The following is a 21,137-nucleotide window of genomic DNA, read 5'->3' as shown; positions in this document are numbered from 1 at the left end:
TGTGTTCCTTTGGCCGATTATTTTGTGCAACGACAGCACCCTAAGGTGAGAGGCAATGTATTGTGCTCTGTCCCCAAGAATACATTTAATGTCTGCTGGCTTCTGTAGTCTAACTGTGTTGGTGATAGAATCCCCTGTCACTAACACACAGCGTTTTGGCCTGGCAATAGGGGTAGAAGTAACCCACGGACTTGGATGGCTTATCAACAGACATGTCCAAGGCTGAAAAATGGTTCACATTTCACAGTGGTGACTGTGATCCGGGTACCACAACGGGACACCAAGCCCTACATGACTTCTTTCTCCTTATAACAGTCCGAAAGTCCATAACAATTAAATCCCCATGAATATTATTGCATTTACAATGACGAGACTTTAGTCTTTAAATAAGAAATTCAAAAAAACAGTGTGATCTTAGTCCATTGACATTCATTTTATATGATTCCGTACCATGTCAAATGGAATGTTTCAAAACATTTGTTTCAAATCCGTAGCCAATCTACCGAATCCGCATTCCACACAGCTCCTTCCTTTTAACATCAATCAATCAATCAATCAATCAATTTTATTTATATAGCGCCAAATCACAACAAACAGTTGCCCCAAGGCGCTTTATATTGTAAGGCAAGGCCATACAATAATTACGTAAAAACCCCAACGGTCAAAATGACCCCCTGTGAGCAAGCACTTGGCGACAGTGGGAAGGAAAAACTCCCTTTTAACAGGAAGAAACCTCCAGCAGAACCAGGCTCAGGGAGGGGCAGTCTTCTGCTGGGACTGGTTGGGGCTGAGGGAGAGAACCAGGAAAAAGACATGCTGTGGAGGGGAGCAGAGATCAATCACTAATGATTAAATGCAGAGTGGTGCATACAGAGCAAAAAGAGAAAGAAACACTCAGTGCATTATGGGAACCCCCCAGCAGTCTAAGTCTATAGCAGCATAACTAAGGGATGGTTCAGGGTCACCTGATCCAGCCCTAACTATACGCTTTAGCAAAAAGGAAAGTTTTAAGCCTAATCTTAAAAGTAGAGAGGGTGTCTGTCTCCCTGATCTGAATTGGGAGCTGGTTCCACAGGAGAGGAGCCTGAAAGCTGAAGGCTCTGCCTCCCATTCTACTCTTACAAACCCTAGGAACTACAAGTAAGCCTGCAGTCTGAGAGCGAAGCGCTCTATTGGGGTGATATAGTACTGTGAGGTCCCTAAGATAAGATGGGACCTGATTATTCAAAACCTTATAAGTAAGAAGAAGAATTTTAAATTCTATTCTAAAATTAACAGGAAGCCAATGAAGAGAGGCCAATATGGGTGAGATATGCTCTCTCCTTCTAGTCCCCGTCAGTACTCTAGCTGCAGCATTTTGAATTAACTGAAGGCTTTTCAGGGAACTTTTAGGACAACCTGATAATAATGAATTACAATAGTCCAGCCTAGAGGAAATAAATGCATGACTTAGTTTTTCAGCATCACTCTGAGACAAGACCTTTCTAATTTTAGAGATATTGCGTAAATGCAAAAAAGCAGTCCTACATATTTGTTTAATATGCACTTTGAATGACATATCCTGATCAAAAATGACTCCAAGATTTCTCACAGTATTACTAGAGGTCAGGGTAATGCCATCCAGAGTAAGGATCTGGTTAGACACCATGTTTCTAAGATTTGTGGGGCCAAGTACAATAACTTCAGTTATATCTGAGTTTAAAAGCAGGCAATTAGAGGTCATCCATGTCTTTATGTCTGTAAGACAATCCTGCAGTTTAGCTAATTGGTGTGTGTCCTCTGGGTTCATGGATAGATAAAGCTGGGTATCATCTGCGTAACAATGAAAATTTAAGCAATGCCATCTAATAATACTGCCTAAGGGAAGCATGTATAAAGTGAATAAAATTGGTCCTAGCACAGAACCTTGTGGAACTCCATAATTAACCTTAGTCTGTGAAGAAGATTCCCCATTTACATGAACAAATTGTAATCTATTAGATAAATATGATTCAGACCACCGCAGCGCAGTGCCTTTAATACCTATGGCATGCTCTAATCTCTGTAATAAAATTTTATGGTCAACAGTATCAAAAGCAGCACTGAGGTCTAACAGAACAAGCACAGAGATGAGTCCACTGTCTGAGGCCATAGGAAGATCATTTGTAACCTTCACTAATGCTGTTTCTGTACTATGATGAATTCTAAAACCTAACTGAAACTCTTCAAGTAGACCATTCCTCTGCAGATGATCAGTTAGCTGTTTTACAACTACCCTTTCAAGAATTTTTGAGAGAAAAGGAAGGTTGGAGATTGGCCTATAATTAGCTAAGATAGTTGGGTCAGGTGATGGCTTTTTAAGTAATGGTTTAATTACTGCCACCTTAAAAGCCTGTGGTACATAGCCAACTAATAAAGATAGATTGATCATATTTAAGATTGAAGCATTAAATAATGGTAGGGCTTCCTTGAGCAGCCTGGTAGGAATGGGGTCTAATAGACATGTTGATGGTTTGGATGAAGTAACTAATGAAAATAACTCAGACAGAACAATCTGAGAGAAAGAGTCTAACCAAATACCGGCATCACTGAAAGCAGCCAAAGATAACGATACGTCTTTGGGATGGTTATGAGTAATTTTTTCTCTAATAGTTAAAATTTTATTAGCAAAGAAAGTCATGAAGTCATTACTAGTTAAAGTTAAAGGAATACTCGGCTCAGTAGAGCTCTGACTCTTTGTCAGCCTGGCTACAGTGCTGAAAAGAAACCTGGGGTTGTTCTTATTTTCTTCAATTAGTGATGAGTAGTAAGATGTCCTAGCTTTACGGAGGGCTTTTTTATAGAGCAATAGACTCTTTTTCCAGGCTAAGTGAAGATCTTCTAAATTAGTGAGACGCCATTTCCTCCCCAACTTACGGGTTATCTGATTTAAGCTGCGAGTTTGTGAGTTATACCACGGAGTCAGGCACTTCTGATTTAAAGCTCTCTTTTTCAGAGGAGCTACAGCGTCCAAAGTTGTCTTCAATGAGGATGTAAAACTATTGACGAGATACTCTATCTCACTTACAGAGTTTAGGTAGCTACTCTGCACTGTGTTGGTATATGGCATTAGAGAACATAAAGAAGGAATCATATCCTTAAACCTAGTTACAGCGCTTTCTGAAAGACTTCTAGTGTAATGAAACTTATTCCCCACTGCTGGGTAGTCCATCAGAGTAAATGTAAATGTTATTAAGAAATGATCAGACAGAAGGGAGTTTTCAGGGAATACTGTTAAGCCTTCAATTTCCATACCATAAGTCAGAACAAGATCTAAGATATGATTAAAGTGGTGGGTGGACTCATTTACATTTTGAGCAAAGCCAATTGAGTCTAATAATAGATTAAATGCAGTGTTGAGGCTGTCATTCTCAGCATCTGTGTGGATGTTAAAATCACCCACTATAATTATGTTATCTGAGCTAAGCACTAAGTCAGACAAAAGGTCTGAAAATTCACAGAGAAACTCACAGTAACGACCAGGTGGACGATAGATAATAACAAATAAAACTGGTTTTTGGGACTTCCAATTTGGATGGACAAGACTAAGAGTCAAGCTTTCAAATGAATTAAAGCTCTGTCTGGGTTTTTGATTAATTAATAAGTTGGAATGGAAGATTGCTGCTAATCCTCCGCCTTGGCCCGTGCTACGAGCATTCTGGCAGTTAGTGTGACTCGGGGGTGTTGACTCATTTAAACTAACATATTCATCCTGCTGTAACCAGGTTTCTGTAAGGCAGAATAAATCAATATGTTGATCAATTATTATATCATTTACTAACAGGGACTTAGAAGAGAGAGACCTAATGTTTAATAGACCACATTTAACTGTTTTAGTCTGTGGTGCAGTTGAAGGTGCTATATTATTTTTTCTTTTTGAATTTTTATGCTTAAATAGATTTTTGCTGGTTATTGGTGGTCTGGGAGCAGGCACCGTCTCTACGGGGATGGGGTAATGAGGGGATGGCAGGGGGAGAGAAGCTGCAGAGAGGTGTGTAAGACTACAACTCTGCTTCCTGGTCCCAACCCTGGATAGTCACGGTTTCCGTCAACATGGACACAGGAAAAATGTTCAAAAAAGGTTTCAAAATATTCTGGAGTGGTCTTTTGAGTTAATATCAATAATTTGCAGTACAGATGAAAAGTACTCTGTAAAGCTGGTCTCACATTGCTAATTTTTGATATGTGGATATATATGTTTTTGGAGCATGAGATCTGGGGATGAAAGCATGTGTAATCTTAGTGTTGTAGATTGTTGTGACCAATCTGCAAAGTTTTAAACATGTTGAAAAAATTTGTGACATTGGGAAATATCATGATCTACAAAACATGAACAATTGGATTTAATTTGTGCAGATAAGGGGTAGCATGCACCTTTTACATTAGTTTTACAGATGGTTTTGGTTTTCATTTCATTAGTGCATCTTGAAATAAACTATTTCTGCTTGAATGTGGACTTAGCTGGTTAATTATTTTGATGCCAGGTTACATTTAAAGGCTGAAATGAAAGTACAATGCAGATTGTTTTCTGCTTTTGAGCAGAGTGATTTCAGGCACAGTGATGTGCAGTAGTTTTGTCCAGGGGAGTGGGGAGAGATTAGCATACCTCCATGAGGTGGACAGCAGCTTCGTGATGCACTTACTGGCTCTGGCAAGAGCATAGCAGAGGCTAGCACATATGACTACGGAATAATTGTTTCATACACACCATGTTTTATTATTTCAGATGGCTTTGGTTTTTTAGTCAGTTTCTCTTTAAATAAATAATTTCTGCTTGCATGTGGATCAGGTCATCTCAGTTATTTTGATACAAGGCCTCAATGTAAACTAAAATTTAAATACAATGCAGATTGTGTTATTTGTGAAATGAGTGTAACATTAATATTATTTTGTAACATCAACAAAACAAAAAGTGATCCATTATTGCAAGATGTTACTCTTCAGCCAATAACTTGTTTCTTGTATTACAATTTATTACCTCTGTAACTATGTATTTGGAGACTTCCAGTTGTGATTTTTGTTTGTGTTTGTGTGTGCGTGTGTATATTTATCTCAGGTTACGGATATAACGAGTGAAAATGTTACACAGCAGACATCAGGGACTCTCACAGAGCTTAGCACTACACCTCAGGCTGTCAGCTCCTCAGTCTTACCTTCAAGTTCAGCTTCTGAAGAACCCAGCGTGGGTCGAGCATCAATGGAAAGTAGTCCATCTCAGGATGAGCTTCCGTCTGCACCGCATCCAACATCCCCAGGCACAACACAGGTCTCCATCTGCACAGAGGCAGGAACTGATCTACCTCCTGATTCCAATAAATGTTCGTATTACTTAAATCTTCTACGCTGATGTAAAACAGGCTGGTGCAGCCTTCAAGAGCATGAAAAACCTTTGATTAAGAAATAGCTTGCTATAGAGAGGTCATATTTGCATTAAAAGTGATAACACATAATACATTTATTTATTTATTTTATTTTTAGGCACAGGATTAGCTGTCCAAAAAAGAAAGAGGCCAAGGAAGCTGTCACATAAGGTCCTTGAATGCACCATAGAAGAAGTGTCTGTTCTTCCTGCAAAGAAGAAGGTATGTGCGACCATAGGGGTTTTTTTTTTGTTTGTTTGTTTTTTTACCTCCACCAAGGAGCTTATGTTTTCAGTCGTGTCCATTTGTTTGTTGGTTGGTTGGTTTGTTAGCAGGATTACTCAAAACAATCCTCAACGGATTTTAATGAAATTTTTACCAGGGGTGTATCTTGGCCTGACTTAGAAGTCATTAAATTTTGGTAATGATCCGGAACATGATTCAGATCCAGTAATTTTTTAAGGATTTTTTATCATTGCAGGATAGGGCCACTTTCAACATTTTTGCATCTAACTTCATGAAGACGGGTCACAAAGGCTGAACAAAAAAAAAAAAAAAAACTTGTGTAGTTCATGCAGTTTCTCTTTATAAATACTTTTGCTGAAGATCTAAGGGTTTAACCCTCTGGGGCCGATGCGTCTTATACGACGGCCGAGACCGAGCTTTACCAAATTATAAATAACTTTTTAATGATATGAGATAGAAACTTTTTTTTTTTTTTTGCTGAAAAGTTAACTCCGTGGACTTTTGAGCCACCATCTTTGTACTCCTCATAGAAGCTGTGTGATGATGTGAGCAATGTGAGTGTCCAATTGGAATTGGTTCACCGTCACATGGTTTTCCAAAATCCAATCGTAGGGCAGATTCACCTCACGTGACACACCAAAGATTGTTTTTAGGAGTGATGTGTTACTAGTTGGCCCGTTTGAATAGCCCCCTGGCTGCTCCAATGCTCCCTGCGCCATTACGCACAGCGAAAGTGAAAGTGAGCAGACGGAGAGCCTCTCATACAATCTCACATGCTCAAACAGTGTGTGAGTATCTGGATTGGTCAACTAGTTTTCCTGAGAATGTTACTGGATAAGCCTGTGGCAAGCTCTCTTGCTCCACCATAAAGCACTGTTTACCATATCAGTGGAGCGAGGGGGGAGGGGCCGCTCCTCAAACTGAATGAGCCTCGAAGTGTGAATGTTGCTTTCAGAGCAGGAGAGAACAAACACACAGTCAACTTCATAGTAGAAGTTTGTGATGTGACCTTTGTGTAATAGCAGACAGAAATTGCTTTGAGATGAAGACAGACAAAACCTATAGACCATTTTGTATATATTGTCCAAAATGTGCATTTGTGTTTATTGGTTGAAACTTTTTGTTGTACAGTATTTCACACAAGACCCCAAATTAACTTTATAAAGTGTCAAAACAGTTGTTTATTATAGTTTGCTGTGTGTTTTTAATAAATGTGTGTAGAAAATTATTTTCCACTTTACTTTTTCCTTTCTTATTTCTCATTGTAAACCTTTATTACACTTATAAAACACAACTGTAGCATATATATTTTGAAAGTACAGGTTGTTCTGAAAAAAAGAGACATAAAACTTGATTGTGGGATGCAGGGAGAGCTGTTAACAGCAATAATAAAACATTTATGCCAGGCGAGTGAACTGCCAAGAAATGCCCTCGGACCTCAGAGGGTTAACCACTGTATCTGAAACATGATGGTAGATGCGTGAAACGACGTGGAATAAGTCTCTTTCCCAAAGGGTATTCCATGTGACGTCAGTGACCCTATGGCCTTGGTGGAGGTTTGCGCGCTCCGAGTGCTTCCAGTTTTGTGTGTGTGTGTGGTCACTGATGAATGATTTTGGAATGACACAATAAGAGCCACAAAACTAAACTAACTAGAAGCTTAATACAATAAAATTTAAGACATTATTTCCTGGGAAGCAAAACCTACTCACTTTAAGTGCAGTGAATCACCCCATTTAAATCAAGTAAATGTGAATAATTTGTGCGATATTAGCGATAAATTGCTTTACAAGTTTTTTAAGCCACCTTCAGAGTGAGAGCTTACTGTTTTAATATAACACTGTGCAAAATGCTAAAACGCTGTTGTGTCTTTCAGTGAACTAAATAATTGTCTGTCTTACTAATGCTGAAAAATGATCGTGTCACTTCATCACCTACCGTTACTAGGGTTCTCCCCAGAAATTTTTAGTATAGCGGTGGCTGTTGGCAACTATCACTCGAGGTGGCGCGAGTAGGTCCTCCTGTGGAGGAAACTCTAGTATGTTGACTGTTTCAAGTACAAAGAGAGGCCATTTCCTGCAACTTCAGCCTTTAGTCTTCTCTAAATATGCAACTTAAGAGACATAAGAAAATCTCCAACAACAAGTTCTTCTTATGATAGAATGTCATTTATTGCACAATACATAACAATCTACACTCTAAATATACCAAATAGCTCTGAAATGAACTTAATTAGACCATGATATTTTTATGTTTTACATACACGTTTCCAAAATATTGGATAATCAGGTACTTAAGCTCACAATAGCACCCAAATCATGAACTTAAAACAGCATTTATTGAAACTAGAACTGTTACATGTACATTATATCATAGATTTGATTAAAGAATGCTCAGGTAGTAGCACCAGTTCTTATTTTATTCATCTTGGCCCAGCAAACTGACTCAAAGCTGAATGTGTCTGCCTCATCTCCTTCAGTAGAAATCATAATGGACCACAGTGGAAATAAGTGTTTTCACTTTCTTGTGTCATCCATGTATTTTTAATGTATTTACAATTATATTATGTACTTACATTGAACTTACTAAATAAAATCAATCAAGGAGGTTGTCCAGGGCGTAATGTCATTGTTGTGTGATTGTTATGGCAACAGTGGCACCATTTCCATGTTGGTGAATGTGCGTTTCACACATGCTTTTAAATGGTGGGGGATTTAGCGAATTTCAACAGAAATGGAGATTTTTCACTTGTAAAATGAGCTACCAGTACCAGGATAATTTCATTGGTGAGGAGTTAGCAAACGGCGTGTCATCACCACCACATTACTGTTGTTTTCCCGTAGCAAGAGAGTTTGTATTTGTTATGATTTTCTACAGCAACTGAGCTTCAAACATGCTCCAGCAGACAGCTCGAAGCAAGCAAACACCTGGACAATCAGAACCAGGCCAGAAGAGCAGCAAGAGTCAATCGAGCGGAGCGGGAGCATCTGATCAGTCGAGCCTGTGGCCCGTGTGGCACTGATCAGATGGGGGGACAGATCAGACTGTGACATCGACAAGGGGAGAGATGCGCAGTCGGTAACAGACGTGACAGCATTCAGAGGAAAAGTGCTTAATCAGTGAAGTCCCACAAAAACAAACGCACAAAGAACATTATTATTTTTTTTTCCTTTACACGAGGGACCGTAACCGTAACTTCAGCTTGCCGGTGAGCCGGTAAGAGCAGCAGCATTTGGAGAAATGATGCTGAATCAGTCAAGTCCCACCTCAACACATGATATTATTGTTATTATTTTTCCTTTACATGAGGGGCCGTAACCTCAGTTTATGAACCAGCAAAGCGGGAGCTATTAACGGTCCAGTCCACACAAGAGAACTGTTGTTTTCTGCCTCACAAAAAAGGCAAAAAGGAACAAATAAAAACTGTCCGGTGTGAATTGGTGGACAATTCTTGTTTCTTACCCGCAACAATAGACAAGCGTACCAGTTAGTGACTTTAATCAGCAGAAAGGTGAATCATGATTGATATCTTTAAATACACTCAACAAAAATATAAACGCAACACTTTTGTTGTGCCATACATCCAAGAACATCACCTCATGTTGCAGCAGGATAATGCACGGCCCCATGTTGCAAGGATCTGTACACAATTCTTGGAAGCTAAAAATGTCCCAGTTCTTGCATGGCCGGGTATACTCACCGGACATGTCACCCATTGAGCATGTTTGGGATGCTCTGGATTGGCGTATACGACAGCGTGTACCAGTTCCTGCCAATATCCAGCAACTTCGCACAGCCATTGAAGAGGAGTGGACCAACATTCCACAGGCCACAATTGACAACCTGATCAACTCTATGCGAAGGAGATGTGTTGCACTGCATGAGGCAAATGGTGGTCACACCAGATACTGACTGGTATCCCCCCCCAATAAAACAAAACTGCACCTTTCAGAGTGGTCTTTTATTGTGGGCAGTCTAAGGCACACCTGTGCACTAATCATGGTGTCTAATCAGCATCTTGATATGGCACACCTGTGAGGTGGGATGGATTATCTCAGCAAAGGAGAAGTGCTCACTATCACAGATTTAGACTGGTTTGTGAACAATATTTGAGGGAAATGGTGATATTGTGTATGTGGAAAAAGTTTTAGATCTTTGAGTTCATCTCATACAAAATGGGAGCAAAACCAAAAGTGTTGCGTTTATATTTTTGTTGTGTAGCTTTGATGAAGGTTGATGAATAAATTGCCAAATAAAAAAGATAATTAGCATTTTGAAATAGCTTGGGAAAATGTTGTAGATCTTTCTTAATTTGTTACCCGTTTGTTTCCTAGGGGCCAAAACGACACAGTGAAAACACCACTGAAGCAAAGCCGTCAGTAAAGAATGCTCAGGTACCACAATAGAATAGAAAATCCCTTTTGGTTCATTCACCTCCTGTCATCTGAAATGTTATGATCCACGCTATGAACAGGTTGGATCTGTAAAGAAACAAAGACTTCTATCCCGCACATCTTCTGCTCCTGCTGTGGTTTCCCAGCCCTCAGAGACTAGCAATAGCCACAAGATCTCCACTGCTCCCGAGCCTCCCAGCTCCCCACGAGCCAAAACCGTCAAGGAGGCGTCAGAGGTTGAAGGCTGCAGCACTGAGGAGAAACAAAACATGCACACTGGAACACTAACTCCTAAAACTGAGGTTTGCAATTCTTATTCTTCTGATTCAGTCCCCAAGGTTAAATACTTACTTAGTCGTAGGTTATCCATCAAAGGGGGCAGATTCTTTAATCTTGTGTCCATAACCTCTGCTACACACTTATAGCAAAATGAATAACTTCCTGTTTCTCACTTCTCATCTGTAGCTGTGACAACCATGGTCTGGCTTAACCCGAAACTCTTTCAGGGTCTGTCACTTTCTCTTTACATATTGTCACTGTTTGAGCATCGTAGGTGTTCTGGCTATGAAACTCTCCATCTGTGGGAAAATCTCTCACAGCTGTCTCACATTAGCTGAAGCTACAACTAACCGCTAACTTTTATTTTATGAATTTAGTGTAACAGTTCTGACTGAGGACCCCAATACAGAGAACCACAACGTAGGTGCTCAGGTCCTCTTCAGCTAATCAACACCTGACTGAGTCTGTATGCTCTGATTTGTTCAGAGACATTTGGGAAATGTGCAGTACTTTGGGTCCTGAGGACCAACATTGGGAAACATGCTGTGAACCATGTTTTGAATTTTTATTTATAAAAATGCTTTAAGTAAAGTCTATTTGCTTTTTAGCTCCTGCTGCTGGAGTATGTAATAATGGGTTTTGCCAACTCATCCACCACCACACCAAATTGTCCCAGACCAAAAATATTTGGGATCGAAACTTGTCTCCCAGCCGTGAATTCAGAGGGCATTGACTGCCAGTGCTGAAAATTATGCATAATTGCCAAAACCAACAGTTCCTTGAATGGGCACTTGAGATTGGCTTCGCAAGTGAGTAAGTCATCATTGACCCGTATGTTAAAATGCCAAACCTTACAGCAGAAATAACCATGTTTACAGTCTGGCACAAAAAAACAGTTTTATCTCAATAGCTAGTTTTCCTATTCATGTGGGTTGATTTTTTTTTTTTTTAAATAACTCATCAGTTTCAGATATTTTAAGCCATAAAGTTATGAATAGTTAGTGTCATAGTCGCTTTGAGTGACAGGCAGGGTGCCAGGTACAGATGGCAACTAGAAGCTGTAGTCTTTGATAGCAGGTGGTTGCTAGCTCCTGTGGATTCCACTGTGTTTGTCCCTTCTGAGCATTTTATGATGATGTGCAGTTAAGTGTGCCAATGGACCATCTAAGAAGTTGGTGCTCCAGTATTTCCACTGAGTGAAATTTTAGTATTATTTAATTTGTATGTTAGCACCGTTAGTGCTAATTAGCAGGTATCAATTGCTTGGTGACGGTAGCTTCACTTTGGCTCTGGTTACTGAGGCAGTATGCTGATCATAAATTCTAAGAAGCCTCCTGTTATATGAACTACATCCCAGTTTGGAAAAATATGTGTTAATCAAACACCTGAACAAAGATTAGCCTGTTAGTCTTAGCTTGCTTGGTAACTACAAGCTGGAAGGCGTGTTTGGGCTTCATTTGTCTCACCCAATGAATGAATGCTCAGTAACTAGACAACAGACTGTCACTGCTTGTTCATGTGTGGTGGTTTGTTCCGGCATGTTTTATGCTGGGGCACTGTCTCCTCGGTGTCTCACTTCACAGTTATTGTTTTCGCCACTTGTCTTTCGTTTTTGTCTGTCTTCGTGTTGTTTTGGTGGTCGGTCCCTCCCTCCTGATAGAAGTTGTCAGTCGGCTTTGAGTAGGATCTTGAAAGGTGATCGGGAAGAGCAGATGGGGGTCACACACGCACACCACATTCACTCATGCACTACATACCTTCTGTCCTGCAAGAATAAATTATGTGTATTAATGTTCATAAATGATTGTGCCAGTGTGGCATTTACCATTACTATATATGCAGAGTGGGGAAAAAAAAAATTCTCACCTAGGTCACACTGGTCTTTCCCACATTCCAACTCTCTATATATTTATTGGACGGACATGAACTTACAACTGTCCACTGTGACGCACGTGTGTCTGCTTGCTGTCCTCACGTGGACATAGATAAAAACATATATAGCTGTTGTGACAGGCTGCAGCAAGCGAGCGCACGGCGTGCACATTGACAGGTTGTCCCAGGTGAAAAGGACTGATCATAACACGCAGCGGACAATCTGAATGTCACGTCACCCACATGAGCTCTGTTCCACATGACGCGGTGTCTGTTCTGCGGCGCGCTGTCCACAAGACACGTGTGTCGGGTCAGACATGCACGCGGGGCCGGCTGGAAATGCCAGGTCAGTAGATGTGGACATGATAAGAGCGCACTGCATCATTCATGTCATTTCATGACTGTACGTCTGTGCCCATGGGTCATCTACAGAGAAACAGACAGTTCATACTTGTATTGTTCGCTGGATAAGAGGGATTCAGTACAATGCTGTGTTGTTTTTACGGTGTGTGTGTGTGTTGTTTTTTTTTTTTTTTTATATGTCTGTCTCCTTGTTGACTTCAGGCATTTTTCTGCACCTTTTATAGGACAGCGATAGTAGCACAGTGGTAAAGTTTCTGGCTGGCAATCAGAGCTTTTGTAAATTGCAGGTTCGAATCCCGTAGGTGGCATGTATTTTTATCTTTATTTTTTCACAGCAGCTACGTGATGTGGTTACACATGCTCCAGCTGCTCTTCACTGTGTTCCCGCTGTGACAGTTTCGTGCACGCTCATGCACAAAACTGTCACAGCATAATTATTCCCGCCAGCCCGACCACGTGTCCCTCCTGACGTCGGCTCGATGTTTTTGTGGTTCGCTTATACGAGCTGTTTCGCTGTGATTCGCCCTAATTTGTACTTATTCGTACTACGTGTGAAGGGGCCCTAATGGATGTGTTTAATTGGATGCAGTCATCATGGTTTAATTTAGGTATCGGCATTTGCTCATTTACTGATGATGTCTCACACCTGATTACTGTGAAAGTGATGTTGTTTATAGAATGCAAAAAAAAATATTCTTTATTTTGAGGTATTTAGTCTTGTGTAATAACTCCCAAAACTGTATGAAGTGTGGCATTAAAACAGTCATTTTTCCATCTCTCCAGGTGCCTTCTCGTGGTTTGAATGACAGCCTGTCCTCACCAGTGGACGTCAGAGTGAAGACGGGAGCCCCAGTTTTGAAGGAGAATGTTTGTCAGGTGTGATAATCTGTCTGTAGTCTTTGTGCCAACAGGTTTCGGGCACATCATGCATTTGTGCCTCTCAGCATTTGTCTTCATGTGCGTTTGTATGCACCTATGTACAGGTATGTGAGAGGACGGGAGACCTGCTGGTGTGTGACGGCCACTGCTACGGAGCCTTTCACCCGCAGTGTATCGGCCTATCGGTGGCTCCCAAAGGGAAATTCCTTTGTAATGATTGCACGGCTGGTGGGTACACCTCATCCCTATGTCATCATTAAACAGATATCAGATGTTGTTTGTGGAGTATTTGAGAAAAGTCTTCAATCCCGGTCATGTCAGTGGCCACCACTGTGGCTACACTGAGAATTGCCTTTGTCAAATCATGAAAAAAGGATGTTTAATTTAGACCCAATATTGTGGGAAAGCTTCCTGTAGCACATGCGCTGCGCAGTGTCGAAACTGAATGGCAGATCTCCAGGAATACACCCCGGAGTAACACAGACTCGGGCATAGCTTGTTTGTATTATATCTGTTGTTTAAAAGTGTTAATGTCATTCTTTTCCAAAAAAAAAAAAAAAAAAAGATTCTCAGACACAGTGTTGATTTCCCTTTTGTTTTTTTTCAGGTGTTTACACATGCTTTGTGTGTAAGAAGTCTGGTAATGGGGTAAAGCGGTGCATAATTCCCCTCTGTGGGAAGTTCTACCACACTGACTGCATATTAGCCTACTCAGCCACACAGCCTCATAACAAAGGTTTCCGCTGCCCGTTGCACGTTTGTCTCTCCTGCCACATCTCCAACCCAGTCAACATCTGCAGCTCTAAAGGTAAACACCTTCTTAATTTCAACCCGATATACAAGGTCTATTAGACAATAAATCGACCCTTTTATTTTTTTTTTAACTATATGGATTTGAATGACGTGCGATTCCACCAATCATGCTTGAACCCTCATGCGCATGCGTGAGTTTTTTCACGCGTGTCGGTGACGTCATTTCCCTGTAGGCAGGCCTTGAGTGAGATGTGGTCCCGCCCTCTCGGCTGAATTCCTTTGTTTCACACGCTGCTCCAGACGGCGCGCGTTGCTTTATCAAAATTTTTTCTGGACCTGTGAGGAATATGCAAGTGGATACTATTCGAGAAATTAAGCTGCTTTTCGGTGAAAAGTTTAACGGCTGATGAGAGATTATGGGGTGTTTCTGTCGGTGTAAGGACTTCCCACGGAGCGGGACGTCCTGCAGCGCTTCCAGGCGCCGTCGTCGGCCTGTTTCGACCTGAAAACATCCTAATTTAAGACTTAATTCACCCAGGATGTCGTGAGAGAACAGAGAAGATTCAGAAGAGGCCGGCATGAGGACTTTATGCGGACATTCCACTGTTTAAGGACATTTTGTAATGAAAGACGTGCGCGCAAATTCGCCGAGTCGTTTCCGTGACGACTCGGCAAATCTGTGTGCGCCGCGACAGGAAAAACACCTCAGTGTTGAAAACCATTTGTAAAATTCAGGCGGCTTTTGATGGCTTTCAACAAGTGAGTAACTGAGAAATTGTTTAACAGCTTGGGCATGTTCCAACTTGCCCGTTAAGGTTTCCAACGGAGGTGTTTTTCCTGTCGCGACCCCCCGCGGTCGGGTCCGGCCCGACATGCGACTCTGCCCGCACGTTCTTTCATTACAAAATGTCCGTTAACAATGAAATGTCTGAATAAACTCCTCATGCAGACTTCTTCTGAAAGTTCTCTGTTCTCTGACGACTTCCTGGGTCAACAGAGCCTGAAATGTGGAAGTTTTCAACTTGAAACAGCGAGACGCTGCCGCCTCGAAGTGCAGATCGCCGTCAGGCGCCGTGGGCCGTCCTTACGGCGACACTAACAGACCAAAATCTCTCATCAGCCGTTAAAATCTTTACCGAAAACCAGCTGAAATTATCGAATGGTGTCCACTCAGTTGTGTCTTACAGTTTTGAAAAAATTTTGATCAAACAAAGCAGCAGTCTCTGAGCCATTCCTAAACAATGAAAAAAATGACGAGAGGGTGGGCCACTCCTCACTCAAAGACTGCCCACAGGCGAATGACGTAACCGACAGGCGTGAAAAAACTCTCGCATGCCCACGAGGGTTCAAGCATGTCTGATGTAATCACACGTGATTCAAATCCATATGGTTTTTGAAAAAAATAAGGTCGGATACTTTTCTAATAGACCTCGTATTTTAAAAAGCAAATCCCTTCGGCTTCTCCCTTGTTTTCACTTGTCTTCACAGCAGATCCGACATTGATGTGCTTCTTGATTTTCCACGCCAGATGCCCATCCTGATGCAACTCCAGATGACAAATAAAAACAGAATACAATGATTTGCAAATCCTCTTGAACCTATATTCAATTGAATACACCACAAAGACAAGATATTTAATGTTCAAACTGATAAACCTTATTGTTTTTGTGCAAATATTTACTCATTTTGAAATGGATACCTGCAACACACTTCAAAAAAGCTGGGACAGTGGTATGTTAACCAGTGTGTTACATCACCTTTCCTTCTAACAACACTCAATAAGGGTTTGGGAACTGAGGACACTAATTGTGAGTGTCATGATTGGGTATAAAAGGAGGCTCAGCTGTTGGCGAGGATCACCACGTTGTGAACAACTGCATGAGAAAATAGTCCAAAAGTTTAAGAACAATGTTTCTCAATGTTCAGTTGCAAGGAATTTAGGGATTCCATCATCTACAGTCCATAATATAATCAGAAGATTCAGAGAATCTTGAGAACTTTCTACACATTAGCAGCAAGGCTGAAAACCAACATTGAATGTTCGTGACCTTCGATCCCTCTTGCGGCACTGCATTAAAAACCAACATATTTGTGTAAAGGATCTTACCGCGTGGGCTCAGGAACACTTCAGAAAACCATTGTCAGTTAACACAGTTCGTCGCTACACCTACAAGTGCAAGTTAAAACTCTACCATGCAAAGAGAAAGCCATACATCAACAACATGCAGAAACTCCGCTGCCTTCTCTGGGCCTGAGCTCATTTGAAATGGACAGACACAAAGTGGTAAAGGGTGCTGTGGTCTGATGAGTACACATTTCAAATTGTTTTTGGAAATCATGGATGCCGTGTCAAAAGTGGAAAAAGACCATCCAGATTGTTAACTCACTCGATGCCATTGACTCTAAAACACGTCTTTTCCAATAGTAATGCCCCGTGCCAAAGACGCGTCATCGAGCCAATTTCTTTTGTTCTCTTTACTTTTCTTGTGGTATGTTTGTTGTTGACATGGACATAGAACTCAATTTTCTATGGGTCTTGAAAAAACACTCAAATGCTGAATAAATCCTGGCACTGGGATGTTCTGAACTGAGTTAACAATGCAAAGTTCAAAAGCCAGCATCTGTGATGGTATGGGGGTGTGTTAGTGCCCATGGCATGGGCAACTTACACATCTGTGATGGCACCATCAATGCTGAAAGGTACATCCAGGTTTTGGAGCAACACATGCTGCCATCCAAGCAACGTCTTTTTCAGGGACGTCCCCGCTTATTTCAGCAAGACAATGCCAAGCCACATTCTGCACATGTTACAACAGCGTGGCTTCGTAGTAAAAGAGTGCGGGTACTAGACTGGCCTGCCTGCAGTCCAGACCTGTCACCCACTGAAAATGTGTGGCACATTATGAAACGCAAAATATGATAACGGAGACTCCGGACTGTTGAACAACTGAAGTCGTACATCAAGCAAGAATGGGAAAGAATTCCACCTACAAAGCTTCAACATTTAGTCTCCTCAGTTCCCAAATGCTTATTGAGTGTTGTTGGAAGGAAAGGTGATGTAACACAGTGGTAAACATACCACTGTCCAAGCTTTTTTTAAACGTGTTGCAGACATCCATTTCAAAATGAGAAAGTATTTGCACAAAAACAATAAAGTTTATCAGTTTGAACATAAATATCTTGTCTTTGTGGTGTATTCAGTTGAATATAGGTTGAAGAGGATTTGTAAATCATTTTATTCTGTTTTTATTTACATTTTACACAACGTCCTAACTTCATTGGAATTGGTATAAATGTATCTGTCTGTCACTTACTGTTGAATAGAGCATTTAGAAACAGCATTCAGCAGGGATTTTTATTTTTTGGTCCATGAAAATGGAGGGGGGTGTGTGCTCCCACAACGTCCCAACTTCATTGGAATTGGGCTTGTAGCTGCTTGGCTTCACCCTCTCCTAACCCTATGCATTGCAACATGCAAAATTTATTTATGGCATCAGTGATTTAATCTGAGGACTGCTCTATTTATAATCCATTTATTAGCCTCACCAGAAAGTGGAAAGTGGTTAAAGTAATGGTTACTGTCCATGGTGATAGCTTCAAAACTAAATGCCATTTCAGTCAAACCTATTGGATAAATTCAGTTCATTGTCCTCTTGCTACCCAGATCACATTAATGCCAAATCTAAAGTATTGTTTAAAATTCATGGTGAAATCTTCAGACAGATACAAACACACAAAATACAGCAATCCTGGATCCATTAATTTGGGATGATCCCGGCAAGACAATCCCAGATTGCTTGAGTTAACAGTGAAATTCTTCTTTTGGTTATTATCTTCTACACCAAGGACATTCTGCTTATCCTTTGTCTGTTGTATGGTTTGTTTGTTCCCTGCGGTGGTGACAGTGTAAAGCTTGGAGAGCAAGAGTGTGAGTGATTGAGTCCATCCATCCCAGCCAGCTTGTATAACCTATAACTCAAAAACAAAAAGCGCTATCATCTTGTAGCTCACCATTTTAAAAGAATATTTAATAAAGACAAACCCTATTACAATTGATCTTTTGTGCCCTAAATTAATCGAAACAGTGTCTATGTTTTGCCTGTGTAATATCCTATAAACCAGAGGTCCCCAACCCCTGGGCCGCAGACCGGTACCAGTCCATAGGTCATTTGGTACCGGGCCGAACAGAAAGAATATATAACTTACGTTATTTTCATTTTATTTATTATCTGAGTCAGTGATTTTATTTTGAAAAATGACTGGATTCTCTCCATTATATCTGTTTATGACTCACTCTTGGCGCATGTCAAGGCACTTGTCCCACAGTGCGTTCACCATAAAATTAAACCCACAAGCTCGCAAAATGAGTTACAAAAAGCAATGTTTTTGGTAAGTTTCTTTGTGAAGGGGAAAAGGCCCAGTGAGGAGACAAAAGAAGAGCCTAGAACTTCCAAGAAAAAGAAAGCTGCATTTAACAGATGATACCAGGAGTACTAGTTAAAATATGGATTTATTATTTATTAATTGCTATTAATTATTTAATAATATGGATCGGTTATTCCCACGCACCAGGCCCACTCTGCATAATGCGACGTGTTGCCGACCGAACAGTCCCCCTAAAAATTAGTCCGCCCTGCCTTCATTGCGCATGTGTCATATCGGAGCGTCAGCATCGTCATTTCTAAGCGTCAGCTGCGATCTACCGATTATCACCTCATTTCTGTTTCAAACTGCACTCCAGTCATCACCTATCTCAGCGACAGATACCTGAAGCTTTTGTATAACAATCATTTCCACATAAATTATTATTTCATCATAAAAGACAGCGGACTGATCAGAGCACAGCAACTGCATGGCAAATGCCTGCGCCTATGTAATTTTGGAGCGTTAGTTGCGAAATGAGGCGATTATTGCCTCATTTCTGCTTAAAACTGACTTTAGAATGATAGTGTGCCACAGACGGTTGTGCACATGTTTGGATGCCGTCTTTGGCTGGAGAGCCTGTGAGCGCACACACACAAATGCCTGTGCGCCAATTCACATGCCATCTTTGGCTGTAGAGGCTGTGCGCCAAAGACGGCTGTATGCACAGATGTCTTTGGCTGGAGAGGCTGTTCGCCACAGACGACTGTGCCTGTAGCACACAGCCCATGAATCAAGTGGCTGTGCACACAGCCGTTTGTGTGAAGCTCTGAAATGAAGCATGTGCAGTGAAGGCACAGTCACCTGTGTGCTGGCTCTGGGAGTTGGTAAGGTTAGACCTTACTTGTGTGAAGCGCCTTGAGGCAGCTTTGTTGTGATTTGACGCTATATAAATGTAAATAAATTAAATTAAATTAAGAGTGCTCAGAAGGAAGATTAGACTGCTTTGTGAAACCAGTCCTGGGATTACTTTGTGCACTTCTGTGACCTGTTTCAAAGTATACAGCATTTGCAACAAACAGCTACGGAGACTGCTGAAAACAAAGTACTCCTGAGTACTCATTTTTCCAAGTGTTTCTGACAGCGTTTACGTAGCTATCAGGAAAACCTCCCAGCACACGCTTGAATGTAATGTAGCTGCTAACGTTAAGAACAGAGCCACAGATTAATTCCAAAGTTTACATAAGTGGGATATGGTGTTACAATGACTCGTTTTCAAATGATAACTGTTAATTTTGATGCAGTCATGGCAAAAGGAACAGCCACTCTCCAGTGTGAGAAGACTTAATGCACGTGCACAGTAATTAGTCATAAACGCAGCCTGTTAAAAACAGTTTCTGCTAGACACTCAGCTTTGTGCAGGCTTATAAGTGTTGTCATTGATATAACTGTGAAAAATCTAAGAAAGACATCTGTGTGATCAGACAGCCTGAAAAACATAGGAGAAGTCTGTGTGCATGTTACAACAGCGTGCCGCTTCGCACACATCAAGATCCAAAATCCAACAGACTCTCTCAAATTAAAATTAAAATAAAGCATACCACCTCCACTGACGAGAACAAAATACAGAAGGGGCAAAAAACTGAACAGGTCACTCACCCACTTGTAGAAAGATTTCCAAGATTAAATGTGTAAAGTCCACTCCACCAAAGAAGTCCTCACGCACCGATGGCGTGCGACCGCCAACCGGATAATAATGTCCAGGTCCATTATAAGTTGTCACGCACGATCGCCAGCTGGAGAACAATGTCCAGGTCCACTATAAGTCCTCACACATGGATCACACCAGCCGGAGAATAATGTCTGACTGCAGCTCTGCTGTCAGCTCCTCAAGTTCTCTCACAAATGTGGCATGTTAGATAGAAAGCCCATTATCTCCTGAAAATAACCTCTTATGACTTTTTCCAATGTAAGAAATAGATATGCGTTTTCAGGCTGTCTGTAAAAACAGTGTCATGGAGACATTCCACATCCATGTTCATGGTGGTAGTAAAACAGCTTCCTGCAACACAGACAGCAGTGTTTGCACATGTTGGGTTCCAAAATCCGACAGACTCTGAAAACATTAAGAGTTTCGGGGTGAAGTGTGTCGTCTCCTCTTTGTATAGCCTCTGTAAATCCAAGCCATCACTTTCAAATGAAAGCTCAGAAGCTTTGTTGTCGGACATAACCTCATTTGTTTCACTCTATCAGCCATCGGGATGTTTTTGGTTATTCTAAAATGTTCATCACATGACGAGAAATGCAGAGAATTGCAAAGTAAGACGTCTTCCGGAAATGCACCTGTTAACTGACTCAGTAAGAGAGTTAACAATAAAATACATCAGCGACCACTAATTATTACCGCATGTGCATGGACAGACTTACAGTCATGAATACTTTGATGTTGTGTTGCTAACTGCGACATTAAATAACATGCGAAATGGCTTTTAAAGAATGAATCAGTTATTAAAATTTTGCAATTACAGTATGTTTTAGCTACAGCTGAAGAATCAGTGGTGTGTTGTTGCTTGACTCAAAGTGACGTGCGAATGATTATGGATGTTATTTT

General features: G+C 41.0%; 1 protein-coding gene across 3 annotated transcripts in view; it reads left to right on the top strand.

Annotated features, from left to right (window-relative positions):
- Positions 1 to 21,137, top strand: part of nsd1a (nuclear receptor binding SET domain protein 1a) — a 57,894-nt gene that overhangs the window by 17,426 nt on the left and 19,331 nt on the right. For all 3 annotated transcript variants that reach the window (XM_034181242.1, XM_034181243.1, XM_034181240.1), the window contains 7 exons: positions 5,075 to 5,336; positions 5,497 to 5,600; positions 9,959 to 10,018; positions 10,099 to 10,320; positions 13,316 to 13,408; positions 13,516 to 13,639; positions 14,019 to 14,219. In XM_034181242.1, the coding sequence (XP_034037133.1) occupies positions 5,075 to 5,336; positions 5,497 to 5,600; positions 9,959 to 10,018; positions 10,099 to 10,320; positions 13,316 to 13,408; positions 13,516 to 13,639; positions 14,019 to 14,219 (1,066 nt within the window). The remainder of the gene's footprint in view (positions 1 to 5,074; positions 5,337 to 5,496; positions 5,601 to 9,958; positions 10,019 to 10,098; positions 10,321 to 13,315; positions 13,409 to 13,515; positions 13,640 to 14,018; positions 14,220 to 21,137) is intronic.

Source organism: Thalassophryne amazonica, chromosome 11, assembly GCF_902500255.1.
Source record: "Thalassophryne amazonica chromosome 11, fThaAma1.1, whole genome shotgun sequence".
NCBI classification, from domain to species: domain Eukaryota; kingdom Metazoa; phylum Chordata; class Actinopteri; order Batrachoidiformes; family Batrachoididae; genus Thalassophryne; species Thalassophryne amazonica.
Note: the sequence above shows the minus strand (reverse complement) of the source record. Positions and strands in the feature narration are given on the sequence as shown.